Source organism: Cryptomeria japonica, chromosome 9 (genome assembly GCF_030272615.1).
Source record: "Cryptomeria japonica chromosome 9, Sugi_1.0, whole genome shotgun sequence".
In the NCBI taxonomy this organism is placed as follows: Eukaryota; Viridiplantae; Streptophyta; class Pinopsida; order Cupressales; family Cupressaceae; genus Cryptomeria; species Cryptomeria japonica.
The window spans coordinates 744,850,078-744,868,616 of NC_081413.1; the positions used below are offsets into that span (position 1 = coordinate 744,850,078).

At 33.9% G+C, this 18,539-nt stretch overlaps 3 protein-coding genes and 3 pseudogenes across 3 annotated transcripts; 4 read left to right on the forward strand and 2 right to left on the reverse strand.

The window, feature by feature from the left end:
- Window positions 1–212: 212 nt before the first annotated feature.
- On the forward strand, window positions 213–850 carry LOC131051830 (large ribosomal subunit protein uL14c-like). The gene is made up of 2 exons (XM_057986433.2): window positions 213–378; window positions 477–850. The coding sequence occupies exons 1-2, from the start codon at window positions 213–215 to the stop codon at window positions 848–850; spliced, it is 540 nt and encodes a 179-aa protein (XP_057842416.2).
- A 1,822-nt stretch (window positions 851–2,672) lies between these two features.
- On the forward strand, window positions 2,673–2,963 carry LOC131051827 (ATP synthase subunit c, chloroplastic-like). Its single transcript, XM_057986431.2, has one exon. The coding sequence runs from the start codon at window positions 2,718–2,720 to the stop codon at window positions 2,961–2,963; it is 246 nt and encodes an 81-aa protein (XP_057842414.2). The 5' UTR covers window positions 2,673–2,717.
- Window positions 2,964–4,499: 1,536 nt separating this feature from the next.
- Window positions 4,500–6,089, forward strand: LOC131051825 (ATP synthase subunit alpha, chloroplastic-like; annotated as a pseudogene).
- A 1,582-nt stretch (window positions 6,090–7,671) lies between these two features.
- Window positions 7,672–10,801, forward strand: LOC131051831 (DNA-directed RNA polymerase subunit alpha-like; annotated as a pseudogene).
- Window positions 10,802–11,087: 286 nt separating this feature from the next.
- On the reverse strand, window positions 11,088–12,909 carry LOC131051826 (ATP synthase subunit alpha, chloroplastic-like; annotated as a pseudogene).
- A 1,524-nt stretch (window positions 12,910–14,433) lies between these two features.
- On the reverse strand, window positions 14,434–14,754 carry LOC131051832 (ATP synthase subunit c, chloroplastic-like). Its single transcript, XM_057986435.2, has one exon. The coding sequence runs from the start codon at window positions 14,752–14,754 to the stop codon at window positions 14,509–14,511; it is 246 nt and encodes an 81-aa protein (XP_057842418.2). The 3' UTR covers window positions 14,434–14,508.
- Between the last annotated feature and the right edge of the window lie 3,785 nt (window positions 14,755–18,539).

The following is an 18,539-nucleotide window of genomic DNA, read 5'->3' on the forward strand; positions in this document are numbered from 1 at the left end:
AACATAGGGGAAGAATAAAGGGAATATCTTCTTGGGGTAATCGCATTTGTTTTGGTAGATTTTCTTTTCAGGCATTTGAACCTGTTTGGATCACATCTGGGCAGATAGAAGAAGGATGACGAGCAATTACTCGCTATGCCCGTCGTGGCATAAAAATATGGATACATATATTTCCCGACAAACCTATTAGAACGAGACCTACAAAAATACGTATGGGTTCGGGGAAAGCCAAGGGATCTCCAGAATATTGGGTATCCGTGGTCAAACCAGGTCGAATACTTTATGAAATAAGTGGAGTATCAAAGACTATAGCTAGAGCAGCTTTTCAAATCGTTGCGTATAAAATGCTTATACATACTAAATTTATTACTAGTTTGCGTAAATAATGCCGAACCAAAGAGATATTTCTGGCAGAAAAAGATTATTGAATTGATAAGAAATACCTTTTTTCTGTTGATTTAACAATTCTTTTGGAGGAAATATGATTAAGTCCCAAACTTACTTGAATGTAGCAGACAATAGTGGAGCCCAAAAATTAATGTGTATTCGAGTGCTAGGAGCAGGTAATTGTAACACCGCTAATATCGGTGATATTATCAATGCTATAATTAAAGAAGCAACACCTAATATGCCTCTGGAAGAATCAGAGGTAGTTAGAGCCGTAGTTATACGTACATGTAAAGAACTTAAATGTAGTGATGGAATGATAATACGATCTGATGACAATGCAGCAGTTGTCATTGATCAGAAAGGAAATCCAAGAGGAACTCAAGTTTTTGGTTCAGTTACTAAGGAATTAAGAGAATTGAATTTCACCAAAATAATCTCATTGGCTCCTGAAGTATTATAAATACTAATAAATTATGTAGAAGTAATGTCAGGCATATTCCTAAAAAAAAGATAAACATGCCTTTATATTGAGCTTGTAAATTCTTAAGAATTAGTTCGCCATGGGTAATGATACTATTGCTAATCTAATGACTTATATAAGAAATGTTGATATGGTAAAAAAAAAAATAGTTCAAGTAGCAGCTACTATTACTACAGAGAACATCACAAGGATTCTTCTACGAGAAGGTTTTATAGAGGATGTTAGGAAACATCGAGAAGGTAAAAAATCTTTTTTTGTTTTAACTTCAAAATCTAGGGGAAGGACGCAAAAGAGATATATAACCGCTTCAAAGCATATTAGCAAACCTGGTCTGAGAATCTATTCTAATTCTCGAGAGATCCCTAAAGTTTTAGGTGGAATGGAGATTGCAATCCTTTCTACTTCGCAAGGGATAATGACTGATTGAGAAGCTCGACAAAAAAAAATAGGAGGGGAATTATTATGTATTTTATGGTAACTCCAAAACAAAAAGTAAATGCCTAAATTGCATTTTTGCTTCCAATAATTGGAATGCTATCAATAATATTGACAAAAGATATTATTGATGATAGGAGTCAATAATGACTCATTATTGAGTGTTCAGTGTCATAAATTTGGCTGACAAAAAAGGAGTTCATTATAATTCAATGAATATTATTGAGTAGTAATAGCTTACAAAAAAAACATATTCATGTTTATTTTTCAATTAAAATTCTATTAAAATGTCTTTTTTCTTTTTTTTATAATTAAATGATTCCTCTCTTTTAGAAATCAATTTCATACTTAATAACTATTCCTCCTTTTTTAATCACTGTAAAAAAACTAGGAGTCTAGTTAAAATGAGTACCAAAAAGAATTTTGTCACTGTTGAGGGTGTAGTTACAATAGCATATCCTAATGGTATGTTCTTAGTCCATCTAGATAACGATATAGATGTTTTAATGGTTGTATCAGGTAAAATTAGATATCAAACAATACGAGTAGTACTGGGAGATAGAGTGACAGTTGAATTACCTCTTTACGGTTTAAGCAAAGGATGTATAATATATAGACATCCCGTTAAACGAAATGATGATGATGACTTTATATCTACTACTGATCAATATTGAGGCCCATTAACTCTATAAAAAAAAAAGAAAAAGATTTTAGCATTAAATAAAGGACCACAAATATGAAAATCCGTTCTTCTGTTCTTAAAATTTGCGAAAAGTGCCTCCTAATTCGTAGACGGAAACACCTTCTTGTAATTTGTTACAATCCGAGGCATAAACAAAAACAGGGCTAATTCCTATTATATATCACGATATGAATTCTAAAAGGAATTTTGGAATCCAATTTAGAATTATTATAATATAAGATATATATATATATTTCTTATATTATATTACTTTTTTTTAACTTCAAAATATTAAAATTTATCAAAAATTATAAGAAGATTTGCATTGTGTCTAAAAATACAAAAAAATTTGTGTCAAAAACTAGAAGAAAATATGTGCCACGTAGAGCTACAAGAAGATTTTTGCCACCTAAAACTAAACATCGAATACTAAAAGGAGTTATTTATGTTCGAGCAAGTTTTCGCAATACCATTGTTACTATTACAGATACACGGGGGCAAGCGGTTTCCTAGTCTTTTGTCGGTGCTTGTGGATTCAAAGGTACAAAAATACGTTCACCATTTGCTGCTCAGACTATAGCAGCAGGGTAGAGAATTGGTAATATCATAATTTTAAATGCCATTTCATCGGAGTTTAGTTGTTTCAAAGAAATTGTTCTGTAGTTGAATGTGAACAATCAAATCAATAGATAAAACTATCATATTATCCACACCTAAGAGGAGATTACCATGAATCCTTTGATTTCTGCTACTTCCATTATTGCTGCTGGATTATCCATAGGCCTTGCTTCTAATGGACCTGGCATTGGTCAAGGCACTGCTGCGGGACAAGCTGTTGAAGGTATTGCGCGACAACCAGAGGTGAAGGGTAAAATACGAGGCACCTTACTGCTAAGTTTAGCTATTATGGAAGCTTTAACTATTTATGGATTAGTTGTAGCTCTGGCACTTTTATTTGTTAATCCATTTGTTTGATCTCGGAGACCAAAATCCATATTCTTCGGGATTTTAAAGACCCCCCTCTATCAATTTTCTTGTTCAGCCAATAGGGGAGGGGCTGATCCAAAATAGTGGACTTATACTTCACTTGTTTTGGTCAAAAAGATTTGCGACACTCGGAGAAGTAGATAGATAGAACAAAGTTTTTTTTTCATAATTGTATCATTATTTATCATTATGCGGGACCTCGGACTTACTAAGTACTCGAAATTTGCTTATCCAAAATTCGAATAATAGTAGGATCGAGTCGGAGAAAAAACTTTGTAAAAGTATCCTTATCTATGAGGGGAGAGCGTATGAAAAATGTAACCGATTCTTTCATTTCCCTATCCTCGGCTGAGGGTTTCAGGTTAAATACCAATACTTTAGAAACAAATATAATAAATCTCAGTGTGGTGCATGGTGTACTGATCTATTTTGGAAAGGGAGTGTGTGTGAGTTGTATATTTGAATAATCCAGCTGGATCCAACCAACTACACTTTGTAGATAGAAAAGTGCATGATCTCAACGAATTACTTCTAAAAGGGAAAAAAATATGGAAGAACTATAGCATTTTGTAATTGATTGGGAAATTTTATTACCAATCCCAACCAACAAGAGAAAATCTATAGAATGGTTAAAGCTAAACTACTTGAAGTCCAAGCACAACTGGGTACTCTTTCCACCACTATGCTAATATCAGAAGGGTTCAAAGGCATAGTTGGAGGTTGATCCTATATAGAACATTCATATCAATGGAATTATTCAATCTATCTACTGAAAAATAGTCCTAATCTCCCATCCAATTTTTTGGGTTTAAATACGGAACTGATGACCTACACAAAAGCGAATTTATTCAAGAAAAAGTAAATAGGAAATATGAATGAAAAGAAAAAAAGAAGAAAAAGAAAAAACAACTTTGTTGATAATAAAAAATCCCTTTTGGCAAAAGAGCCCTTCGTAGATTTTGGTCTTTGATAGATTGATTTTATTTTTATACATAATACAAACGAAAAGTGCAGGCTCGGTAAAAAAAAAGCCAAGCGGGAGAGCCGAATGAATCGAAAGGTTCGTGTTCAGTTTGGGAAGAGATTATCCATTCGTTCAACTTATGAATAGATAATCTACTTTCATTAGGTAATCTATTAGATAACCATAAATAGAAAATATCGAGTACTATTTAGAGTTCTGAAGAACTATGTAAAGGAGCTGCTAATCAACTTGAGCAAGCCCAGGCTCACTTACGGGAAGTAGAAAGGCGGGTACGCAAAATTCGGGTAAATGGATATTCTCAAATACCACAAGAAAAAAATGATCTTATCAATGTTGCTTCTATTAATTTGGAACAATTAGAAAATTTAAAGAATGAAACCATTCACTTGGAACAAGAAAGAGTAATTGAACTGGTTCAAAAACAAATTTCTTACCAAGCTGTCCAAAGAGGTCTAGGAACTCTGAATAGTCATTTGAATAGCGAGTTACATTTATGTATGATCGAGCATAATATCGACTTGCTCCTAGCCATAAAAAACATAACTGATTAACAGTATATATAATATAGTAGGTCTTATTTTTCAAAAGAGAATTAACTAGTGTTAATGGTAACTATTCGACCCGATGAAATCAGTAGTATAATACGTAAACAGATTGAACAATATAATAACGAGGTCCAAGTTGTTAATATTGGTACTGTACTTCAAGTAGGGGATGGCATTGCTCGTATTCATGGTCTTGATAAAGTAATGGCAGGGGAATTAGTAGAATTCGTAGATGGTATAGTAGGTATTGCCCTAAATCTAGAATCAGATAATGTTGGAGTTGTATTAATGGGTGATGGCTTGATGATACAAGAGGGCAGTTTCGTAAGAGCAACAAGAAAAATTGCTTAGATACCAGTAAGTGATGCTTATTTGGGTCGAGTTGTAAATGCGCTAGCTCGACCTATTGATAGTAAGGGGAAGATTTCATCTTCCGAATCTCGATTGATCGAATCTCCCACCCTAGGTATTATTTCAAGATGTTCTGTATATGAACCTCTTCAAATGGGTCTTATTGCTATTGATTCTATGATCCCTATAGGACGCGGTCAGTGAGAATTGATTATTGGGGACAGGCAGACCAGTAAGATGGTAGTAGCTACAAATACGATTATAAATCAAAAAAATCAGAATGTAATATGTGTTTATGTCACTATTGGCCAAAAAGATTCTTCCATAGCTCAGGTAGTTAATACCTTTGAAGACCATGGCGCAATGGAGTATACCATTGTGGTAGCGGAAACTGTGGATTCTCCTACTACATTACAATATCTTGCTCCTTATACAAGAGTAGCTTTAGCCGAATACTTTATGTATAAAGAACAACATACATTAATCATTTATGATGATCTTTCCAAACAAGCACAAGCTTATCGACAAATGTCTCTTCTATTAAGAAGACCCCCTTGTCGGGAAGCTTATCCAGGAGATGTTTTCTATTTACATTCTCGTTTATTAGAAAGAGCAGCTAAATTAAATTCTCAGTTAGGTGGAGAGAGTTTGATTGCTTTACCAATAGTGGAGACTCAAGCTGGAGATGTCTCAGCTTATATTCCAACTAACGTAATTTCCATTACCGACGGGTAAATCTTCTTATCAGCTGATCTATTCAATGCAGGAATTCAACTTACCGTTAATGTAGGTCTTTCTGTATCTAGAGTAGGATCCGCAGCTCAGATGAAAGCTATGAAACAAGTAGCTAGAAAATTAAAATTAGAATTAGCTCAACTTGCAGAGTTAGAAGCTTTTGCACAATTCGCTTCTGATCTTGATAAAGCTACACAAGATCAATTGGCAAGAGGTCAACGATTACGCGAATTGCTCAAACAATCTCAATTGGATCCTTTAACAGTGGAAGAACAAATAGCTATGATTTATACTGGAACGAATGGATATCTAGATGCATTAGATATCGTACAAGTTAAAAAATTTATCCTTAAGTTGCGCAAGTATTTAGTAAAAAATAAACCCCAGTTTGGAGAAATTATACATTCTATTGGGATATTGACAGAACAAGTAGAAGGCCTTTTAAAAGAAGCTATTGAAGAAAATATCCAACTTTTTCTTATGTTGGGAATAAGATAAAAGAGTTTAATAATCATTTTGCAACATTTGCAAAGCATAACGCATTATTATGTCCAATAGGATTTGAACCTATACTTAAGGTTTAGAAGACCTCTGTCCTATCCATTAGACGATGGACATTTTATTTTCATTATTCCTTGAAATACTTTATTGGGAACAAAAAAGTATGATTTTTTCTCCATCCACAACCAGTTTCAAGAAAGAAAGAGAAAGAATAGATATGTAACATGGGCATAAAAAATTCATGTGAATGAGAGAGAAGTTGACATGAAAAATTTGAATAAGGAATATAAATGAGCAGGTAGCGGGAATCGAACCTGCATCGTTAGCTTGGAAGGCTAGGGGTTATAGTCGACGTTGATTAACACCTCTAATTCAGAACCAAACACAAAAATTTCATTTCATTCGGCTCCTCCATGGGAGAGAGATAGAATGGGAGGTCTAATGAAAAACGATTATTCAAATAATAATAAATATTTGTGAATAAAAAAAAAAGAAAATTAAAAAATAGTTTTGCTCTGCTCCATAACATCTATGTTAGTTTATTTGTAGTTCTTTCTTTCCTCTTAATTTCAGGTGAACAACCTTAAATATAGAATACCTATTCACTTTATAGATGATCCCTATAGAAAGATAAGATTGAAAAATCTTAATATTGGGCTAAAAAATCTTTCTAATTACTTCATTCCCTATTTCTATTGATTGCGATCCTAGAGGAAATCAAATTCCACCGAGCTCAAACAAAATAACGGTGACTCAAGTAAACCAAAGTCATTGTTATCTAGCTATTTGGCTCCAACTTTTGCTATTCTAGCAGTTGAACATTTAGTTACGATGAAAAATAATCTTTTGATATCCATGGATCTTCAATTGATCTGATTAGATAGATCGGTCTAATCCTTGAAAACATTCTACATTCTGTTTCGCCATCTTGGATGGAATGGAAAATAGGGTTTTTTTATCATTCCAAATCCAAATTACGAGAATGTGCACAATTCCTTTCCTGAACTAGGGTATTCATAGGAGAGGTTTGGAACCTATATAGAAATATAGCTTTTTTTTTTCAAAATATAGACGAGAGTTGAAAGATCCTTCAACTCTGTTGAATATAATGATACAACGAATCACACTTTTACCACTAAACTATACCCGCTACAATTTCATTGTATCATACAGATCGATCTTTTGTCCAATAGGGAAAAAAGGAATTTTTAGATTCTAATAAGAATTTAATGCAAGTTCTTATTACTAGTTTGCGTAAATAATGCCGAACCAAAGAGATATTTTTGGCAGAAAAAGATTATTGAATTGATAAGAAATACTTTTTTTTTGCCGAGTTAACAATTCTTTTGGAGGAAATATGATTCAGTCCTAAACTTACTTGAATGTAGCAGACAATAGTGGAGCCCAAAAATTAATGTGTATTCGAGTGCTAGGAGCAGGTAATCGTAACACTGCTAATATCGGCGATATTATCATCGCTATAATTAAAGAAGCAGCACCTGATATGCCTCTGGAAGAATAAGAGGTAGTTAGAGCCATAGTTATACGTACGTGTAAAGAACTTAAACATAGTGATGGAATGATAATACGATCTGATGGCAATGCAGCAGTTGTCATTGATCAGAAAGGCAATCCAAGAGGAACTCGAGCTTTTGGTTCAGTTACTAAGGAATTTAGAGAATTGAATTTCACCAAAATAATCTCATTGGCTCCTGAAGTATTATAAATACTGATAAATTATGTAGAAGTAATGTCAGGCATATTCCTAAAAAAAAGATAAACATGCCTTTATATTGAACTTGTAAATTCTTAAGAATTAGTTCGCCATGGGTAATGATACTATTGCTAATCTAATGACTTATATAAGAAATGCTGATATGTTAAAAAAAAAAAGTTCGAGTAGCAACTACTATTATTACCGAGAACATCACAAGGATTCTTCTACGAGAAGGTTTTATAGAGGATGTTAGGAAACATCGAGAAGGTAAAAAAACTTTTTTTGTTTTAACTTCAAAATCTAGGGAAAGGACGCAAAAGAGATATATAACCGCTTCAAAGCGTATTAGCAAACCTGGTCTGAGAATCTATTCTAATTCTCGAGAGATCCCTAAAGTTTTAGGTGGAATGGGGATTGCAATCCTTTCTACTTCACAAGGAATAATGACTGATCGAGAAGCTCGACAAAAAAAAATAGGAGGGGAATTATTATGTATTTTATGGTAACTCCAAAACAAAAAGTAAATGCCTGAATTGCATTTTTGCTTCCAATAATTGGAATGCTATAAATAATATTGACAAAAGATATTATTGATGATAGGAGTCAATAATGACTCAAAATTGAGTGTTCAGTGTCAGAAATTTGGCTGACAAAAAAGGAATTCATTACAATTCAATGAATATTATTGAGTAGTAATAGCTTACAAAAAAAATCTATTCATGTTTATTTTTCAATTAAAATTCTATTAAAATATCTTTTTTATTTCTTTTATAATTAAATGATTCCTCTCTTTTAGAAATCAATTTCATAGTTAATAGCTATGAATGTCATAGTTAATAACTATTCCTCCTTTTTTAATCACTGTAAAAAAAACTAGGAGTCTAGTTAAAATGAGTACCAAAAAGAATTTTGTCACTATTGAGGGTGTAGTTACGATAGCATATCCTAATGGTATGTTCTTACTCCATCTAGATAACGATATAGATGTTTTAATGGTTGTATCAGGTAAAATTAGATATCGAACAATACGAGTAGTACCAGGAGATAGAGTGACAGTTGAATTGCCTCTTTACGATTTAAGCAAAGGACGTATAATATATAGACATCCCATCAAACGAAATGATGATGATGACTTTATATCTGCTACTGATCAATATTAAGGCCCATTAACTCTATAAACAAAAAAGAAAAAGATTTTAGCATTAAATAAAGGACCACAAATATGAAAATCCGTGCTTCTGTTCGCAAAATTTGTGTAAAGTGCCGCCTAATTCTTAGACGGAAATGCCTTCTTGTAATTTGTTACAATCCGAGGCATAAACAAAAACAGGGCTAATTCCTATTATATATCACGATATGAATTCTAAAAGGAATTTTGGCATCCAATTTAGAATTATTATAATATAAGAAATATATATATATTTCTTATATTATATTACTTTTTTTTTACTTCAAAATATCAAAATTTATCAAAAATTATAAGAAGATTTGCGTTGTGTCAAAAAATACAAAAAAATTTGTGTCAAAAACTAGAAGAAAATATGTGCCACGTAGAGCTACAAGAAGATTTTTGTCACGTAAAACTAAACATCGAATACTGAAAGGAGTTATTTATGTTCGAGCAAGTTTTCGCAATGCCATTGTTACTGTTACAAATACACGGGGGCAAGCGGTTTGTTGGTCTTTTGCCAGTGCTTATGGATTCAAAGGTACAAAAAGATGTTCACCATTTGCTGCTCAGACTACAGCAACAAATGTTGTTGATACCGTAGTAAATCAAGGTCTTCTGAAAGAAGCAGAAGTTATGATAAGGGGCCCTAGTCCGGGGAGAGATACAACATTACAAGCCACTGCTCAAAGTGGTTTACAATTAAGTTATGTACGTGATGTAACTCCTATGCCACATAACAGATGTAGACCTCCCAAAGGGAGACGTGTATAAGAATTGAATAAATTGAAAGTGAAAGAAAGGATTAAATTATTTATTTGAAATAATATTATGAATCAGAATGAAATAGTAGTCTCAATGAAGATACCAGAATTGAAGTGCGTTGAATCCAGAACAGAGAATACGCATTTTCATTATAGTCATTTCACTCTATCTCCGCTTCGCAAAGGTTAAGCTAATACAATAGGCAGTGCAATAAGAAGAGTTTTACTTGGAGAAGTAGAAGGAACATGAATCACACGTGCTAAATTTCACAATATATCAAACGAATATTCTGTAATAATAGGTATTGAAGAATCAATACATGAAATTTTGATGAATCTGAAAGAAATTGTACTTCGAAGTGATGCGTACGGAATTCGAGAAGGATCTATCCATGTTGTCGAACCAAAAAAAGTAACAGCTCAAGATATCATGTTACCACCTTTTGTGAGAATAATCGATACTACACAACATATAGCTAACATAAACAAATCAATTACCTTAGATATATCATTACAAATTGAAAAAGGTCGCGGATATATTATTCAAAATCCAAATAATTACAATCCTAAGGATGAAATTTTTGCTATAGATGCTGCCTTTGTCTTTCCTATAGATGCTACCTTTGCCCCTGTTCAAAATGTAAATTATAGTATTCACTCCTATTGGAGCGAAAATGAGACACAAGAAATTCTATTTCTTGAAATATGGATGAATGGAGGATTAGCTCCTAAAGAAGCACTTTACGAAGCTTCTCAGAATTTGATTGACTTTTTCCTTCCCTTTCTAAATGGAAAGGAAGAGAACAGCGATGGAACAAACAATCTAAGCGAGGAAATAACTCCTTCCTTACCTATTTTGCATATATCGACTGATACGAAGAGAATAGTTTTTGATCAAATGTATATTGACCAATTAAACTTCTCTACTAGGATATATAATTGCCTCAAAAAGGCAAATATAAATACAGTATCGGACCTTTTGAATTATAGTCAAGAAGATTTAATGAAAATAAAACATCTTGGGGAACAATCTGTCAAAGAAATCTTGGAATTTATATGAAATATTCAAATTGATTCACTAGGGAAACCGGTTTAGATTTCTAAGAGTTCTATTCAATCTCCCCATTCATTCCCTTCTTCTAAGTTCTTCTGGAATAAATCTTTGACCATTCTATAACAATATTAGAAAATATTTGATAAAAAAATATATCTAGGGAGAGACCCTTTATCTTAAAGCAATGACTCCCTAGATATATAAACAAAAGATTTCCCTCCTCTCCTATATTAAGATATTCTAAATTAGATCAAATTGGAAAAGACCTAGAGTTAAAGATCCACTACCCGCTCATTTATATTCCTTAGTCAAATTTTTCATGTCAACTTCTCTCTCATTCACATGAATTTTTTATGCCCATGTTACATATCTATTCTTTCTCTTTCTTTCCCGAATCTGGTTGTGGATGGAGAAAAAATCATACTTTTTTGTTCCCGATAAAGTATTTCAAGGAATAATGAAAATAAAGTGTCCATCGTCTAATGGATAGGATAGAGGTCTTCTACACCTTAAGTATAGGTTCAAATCCTATCGGACGTAATAATGCATTATGCTTTGTAAATGTTGCAAAATGATTATTAAACTCTTTTATCTTATTCCCAACATAAGAAAAAGTTGGATATTTTCTTGAATAGCTTCTTTTAAAAGGCCTTCTGCTTGTTCCGTCAATATCCCAGTAGAATGTATAATTTCTCCAAACTGGGGTTTATTTTTTACTAAATACTCATGCAACTTAAGGATAAATTTTTTAACTTGTACAATATCTAATGCATCTAGATATCCATTCATTCCAATATAAATCATAGCTATTTGTTCTTCCACTGTTAAAGGATCCGATTGAGATTGTTTGAGCAATTTGCGTAATCGTTGACCTCTTGCCAATTGATCTTGTGTAGCTTTATCAATATCAGAAGTGAATTGTGCAAAAGCTTCTAACTCTGCAAGTTGAGCTAATTCTAATTTTATTTTTCTAGTTACTTGTTTCATAGCTTTCATCTGAGCTACGGATCCTACTCTAGATACGAAAAGACCTACATTAATGGCAGGTTGAATTCCTGCATTGAATAGATCAGCTGATAAGAAGATTTGCCCGTCGGTAATGGAAATTACGTTAGTTGGAATATAAGCTGAGACATCTCCAGCTTGAGTCTCCACTATTGGTAAAGCAGTCAAACTCCCTCCACCTAACTGAGAATTTAATGTAGCTACTCTTTCTAATAAACAAGAATGTAAATAGAAAACATCTCCTGGATAAGCTTCCCGGCCAGGGGTCTTCTTAATAGAAGAGACATTTGTCGATAAGCTTGTGCTTGTTTGGAAAGATCATCATAAATGATTAATGTATGTTGTTCTTTATACATAAAGTATTCGGCTAAAGCTGCTCCTGTATAAGGAGCAAGATATTGTAATGTAGCAGGAGAATCCGCAGTTTCCACTACCACAATGGTATACTCCATTGCGCCATGGTCTTCGAAGGTATTAACTACCTAAGCTACGGAAGAATCTTTTTGTCCAATAGCGACATAAACACATATTACATTCTGATTTTTTTGATTTATAATCGTATCTGTAGCTACTGTTGTCTAACCAGTCTGCCCGTCCCCAATAATCAATTCTCGCTGACCATGTCCTATAGGGATCATAGAATCAATAGAAATAAGACCCGTTCGAAGAGGTTCATATACAGAACGTCTTGAAATAATACCTGGGGTGAGAGATTCAATCAATCGAAATTCGGAAGATGAAATCTTCCCCTTACCATCAATAGGTCGAGCTAGCGCATTTACAACTCGACCCAAATAAGCATCACTTACTGGTATCTAAGCAATTTTTCCTATTGCTCTTACAGAACTGCCCTCTTGTATCATCAAGCCATCACCCATTAATACAGCTCCAACATTATCTGATTCTAGATTTAGGGAAATACCTACTGTACAATCTACGAATTCTACTAATTCCCCTGCCATTACTTTATCAAGACCATGAATATGAGCAATGCCATCCCCTACTTGAAGTACAGTACCAATATTAACAACTTGGACCTTGTTATTATATTGTTCAATCTGTTTATGTATTATACTACTAATTTCATCGGGTCAAATAGTTACCATTAACAGTAGTTAATTCTCTTTTGAAAAGTAAGACCTACTATATTATATATACTGTTAATCAGTTATGTTTTTCATGGCTAGGAGAAGGTCGATATTATGCTCGATCATATGTAAATGTAACTCGCTATTCAAACGACTATTCAGAGTTCCTAGAGCTCTTTGGATAGCTTGGTAAGAAATTTGTTTTTGAACCAGTTCAATTACTCTTTCTTGTTCCAAGTGAATGGTTTCATTCTTTAAATTTTCTAATTGTTTCAAATTAATAGAAGCAACATTGATAAGATCATTTTTTTGTTGTTGTATTTGAGAATATCCATTTACCTGAATTTCACGTACCTGCCTTTCTACTTCCCATAAGTGAGCTCGGGCTTGCTCAAGTTGATTAGCAGCTCCTTTACATAGTTCTTCAGAACTCTAAATAGTACTCGATATTTTCTATTTACGGTTATCTAAAAGATTACTTAATGAAAGTAGATTATCTATTCATAAGTTGAACGAATGGATAATCTCTTCCCAAACCGAACATGAACCTTTCTATTCATTCGGCTCTCCCACTCAACTTTTTTTTTACTGAGCCTGCCCTTTTCATTCATATTATGTATAAAAATAAAATCAATCTATCAAAGACCAAAATCTACGAAGGGCTCTTTTGCCAAAAGGGATTTTTTATTATCAACAAAGTTGTTTTTTCTTTTTCTTCTTTTTTTCTTTTCATTCATATTTCCTATTTACTTTTTCTTGAATAAATTCGCTTTTGTGTAGGTTGTCGGTTCCGCATTTAAACCCAAAAAATTGGATGGGAGATTAGGACTATTTTTTAGTAGATAGATTGAATAATTCCATTAATATGAATGTTATATATCGGATCAACCTCCAAATATGCCTTTGATCCCTTCTCATATTAGCACAGCGGTGGAAAGAGTATCCAGTTGTGCTTGGGCTTCAAGCAGTTTAGCTTTAACCATTCTAAAGATTTTCTCTTGTTGGTTGGGATTGGTAATAAAATTTCCCAATAAATTACGAAATTCTATAGTTCTTCCATATTTTTTTCCCTTTTAGAAGTAATTCGTTGAGATCATGCACTTTTCTATCTACAAAGTGTAGTTGGTTGGATCCAGCTGGATTATTCAAATATACAACTCGCACACACTCCCTTTCTGAAATAGATCAGTACACCAAGCACCACACTGAGATTTATTATATTTGTTTCTAAAATATTGGTATTTAACCCAAAACCCTCAGCGAAGGATAGGGAAATGAAAGAATCAGTTACATTTTTCATACGCTCTCCCCTCATAGATAAGGATACTTTTACAAAGTTTTCTCTCTGACTCGATCCTACTATTATTTGAATTTCGGATAAGCAGATTTCAAGTACTTAGTAAGTCCCAGGTCTCGCATAACAATAAATAAGGATACAATTATGAAAAAAAAGCTTTGTTCTATCTATCTACTTCTCTGAGTGTTGCAAATCTTTCTGACTGAAACAAGTGAAGTATAAGTCCACTATTTTGGATCAGCCCCTCCCCTATTGGCTGAACAAGAAAATTGATAGAGGGGGGTCTTTAAAATCCCGAAGAATACGGATTTTGGTCTCCGAGATCAAACAAATGGATTAGCAAATAAAAGTGCCAGAGCTACAACTAATCCATAAATAGTTAAAGCTTCCATAAAAGCTAAACTTAGCAGTAAGGTGCCTCGTATTTTACCCTTCACCTCTGGTTGTCTCGCAATACCTTCAACAGCTTGTCCCGCAGTAGTGCCTTGACCAATGCCAGGTCCAATAGAAGCAAGGCCTACGGATAATCCAACAGCAATAACGGAAGTAGCAAATATCAAAGGATTCATGGTAATCTCCTCTTAGGTGTGGATAATATGATAGTTTTATCTATTGATTTGATTGTTCACATTCAACTAGAGAACAATTTCTTTGAAACAACTAAACTCTGACAAAATGGCATTCAAAATTATGATATTACCAATTCTCTACCCTGACATTATATTCTTTTTTAGATGAAATAAAGACAATTTTTTTTTCATTTATAAAATGAAATATTCTACGTAATAGCCCATTTTTTATGGTTAATTGTAAATAATTATATATAATAAAATATTTGAATTTAGATTCAAAAGAAACTATTAAGATACTACAAGATATTATTGATACAGGGTTGAAAAGAACTCAATTTACACTATTTGAAATACATCAAAAAATAAAAAATGAATTTTATAGGTTTGCGCTTTTAAATAAAGCATTTGAAAATAAGCAAATTTCTACCTTGCTTGCTCAAAATTTGGAAGATAGGAGGGATGACGAGTCTGAAATCATTTCGATAGAATTTGATAGAATGGCATTTAGACCTCAATAATTCCTCATTTTAGAATCACTATTGAAATTAAATACACAATTAGCCGATGTAAAAGAACAATTACTATCACAAGTTAAGTTCTTGAAAGTAGTGGCGACAAGCTTAGTGAAAAAAGAACTTTATTTTCTGGAAGACAAAAGAAAAACAAGGAAAAAAAAAAAATATTTCCTTTTTATCCAACAACTGACCCAGAGACAAATTACTTTTTTATGGCTGTGAACACATATGGCGATCTCTTTGATGGAAAGATATCTGGTCTTGAAACAATTTAAATATATTAATTCTCTTTTGAAAAATAAGACCTGGTAGTTAGGTTGATCTGAGACGCTTCCATGAGAGAAGTGTGAACCTTCCGCAGTAATAGAGTATGCAATAAATCTACGGCTGTAGGAAATTCGGATGAGCAGGAAGGTGGAAAAATTGAGTGCAAGACACATGAAGTTAATTCTTGTGGCTGGTGTTCCAAGCCATAATGATTTTCTATTATATTGGAAAGCACTCAGTCTTCATCTTGAAGATATATGAATGGTTCTCTATTTATCATCATGAGGTGACAAATAGAGTTTACTTCTTCTTCTACCTCATCCCCTACATCAGGCCATATGACCTTCTCTTGATCAAGCTAAGGTTGTGCAGGGGACTAAAGAGATAATTTCTTAGTTGAATTCCCATATGAAATAGTCACATCTCTTGACCGGTATCAAATATATGCATCAGTTGTAGCAAACCAAGGCTTTCCTAAAATGACAGTATATCCTCCTAATGTGACCTTAGGAGATAATATCATGAAATATACTGGATATTCCCAAGAATCCAAAGTGACTACAACATCTTCTATCATACCATTAGGTCATACAATGGACCTATCAACAAGCTGCAGGACTATGGGAGTAGGTCGAAGACTAGTTATGTTAAGTTGTTGCATGGTGTCCTTAGTCATTACATTAATGGCGACTATTAGATCTATTAGACCATTCCTAATCTGAGTACCATTAATGACTATTCCCACCATAGCGCTACCTGGATTAGAGTACTTAGGTATTGTAAACATACCCAACATAATATCAGTGAGTTGTCCCATCACATGGATTGTTTGTGGGTCCTTCTTTTTCCTACCAAGTTTCTTCAAACATGCTTCCTTAATGACCTTACTATAGATGGGGACATCCTTGAAAGCCTGAAACAATGGAATTTTAACATAGATGTGTTTCAACTGATCAATGAGATCAAAAGTTACATCTTCATTTTTCTTAGTCTCCTTAGCTTGTAACCTTTGAGGAAATGGAGGTATTATATTCATTGGAGGCGAAGTTATAGAGTGTTGGGCATGGGCAAATTGAGTTGGCTGATTTGGAGGGTTATATGATAAACTTTCTTTGATGGTACTTCAGTAATTACTGGAGAAGATGGATTAGGCAACATAGTCCCTAACCTAAGATGAATATCACTTATGTGAAGGGAATATAAAGGGTACTGGTTACGATCAACATAATAGACTTGTTGTTGTGGTTGGGGCTTACTATATGGATTTGGTATGGGCTAAGATGGAAACTGAGTAGCTTTAGGTGGAGTGGCATTAGGAGCAGGGGGGTGACGTTATAGTAGGCTGATGAGGTGGTTGTGGTGACTGTAAATAAGTAGAAGGTTGATATGACCACTGTTGACCCCCTCTCCATTGAGAAGCTGGTTGCCAATTTCCCTGTGGTTGTTGTGATTGGGATGAAGTATTGGATCTATTTGACCATGAACCTTGGGGATTATACTAGGATTGAGGTGGAAAATTTTGAAAAAATTGAACATATGGAGGTTGCCACTGATTATTTTGTGCCTAAGAACTCCCATTATAACTAGCAAAAGATAATGGATTAGGAGGCATACCTTGTCTTGGGGCTCATGGCCTCCTTTGAGAAACATAGAAGAGTTTTTCACCATCTCCATCTACTGGCTTAAACTCAGGAACACAATGATTATCAATATTAGCAACTAAGTTACACCTGCAGTCCTTCTTCTTTTGCCTATGGTGTGGACAAAACTCTACAAGCATTGCTTAAACTTCTTCATGCTTGCTTGAAGTGTGTCCAACTGAGTGGCCATATTATTTATGATATCCTCCTTAAAATCCTTCAATAAATGGCTCAGCTCCATCCTTGAAACACCATTGGTTGTTGTTGATGGGGACTTCCCAAGCTTATAATGCCTATTCTTCTTGGTAGTCGCCCTTGAATATTTTTGACAGATTTGGCTGATGTCATTCCATGATGATTGAGTTATATTTGCACCTCCCATAAGGTCTAGGGCATATGTGCATTGTTCACTGATTCCTCTTAGAGATATCATCTTGAGAGACTCATCATTCAGAGTATTGTGTTTGGAATTCTTAACACAAAATACAAATCTCTCAAGGTAGTCTTTTAGACTCTCATCCTCCTTTTATGTTATCCTGAAGATATGATCTCCATGGCATTCAGTTCCCCTATAATAATCCTTATATTTCTCAAGAAACAATCATTTTATCTCATCCTATGTATCTATTGAGTTACTCCCTAAACTCATAAACCATCTTAGGGCAGATTCTTTCAAGGTAGCTAGGAATATTTTAAGCCTATGGGCATCTGTAGTGTAATCATAGCTCCTACAGAGAACATCAAATTTAAACAAGAAAGTGTTTGGGTCTTATGTAACTAGCCCATAAAATTTAGGAAGATAAGAAGTTGGAATGTTCTTGGCGTTAGCATTATCTTGTGGATCAGAAACGGGAAATTCAAATGTTGGGTTAGCAGGTGGATTGTCGCCACCTAGAGGTGGGGGATAACCTCCATCCCTTGGTGGATTATCTCCACCTCCTTGTCCATCCATTGATCCTTAGTAAATAACTAAAGGGTAATGATTCCCTTCAGGTGATCCAAAACGAAAATGAAGACCATTTTCTAGAAGTTCAAATGCAGGACAATCCAAATTATGTGGGGCTTGATAAAGTGCAGAAAAGGGGTTTACATCTGGTGCTTCATATGGATTGAGTCCTCTATGATCAGGGTGACTAGGAAGGAATCTACCATGAGCATCTCTTCTTCTTCTTCTTTGCTTACAGATTCAAAAAAATTAGTTGACAACTTATTTTAAACTACCCAAACAATAAATTATTGAAAACTAAAAGCTCATGACTATGATAGGGTCTTAGTTTGACACCATCCTCGGTAATGAGTCTAAAAATGTTTGCCTTGCCAATTAGGATAATAACTAGACTTCAAGCCTTAACTCAGGGAT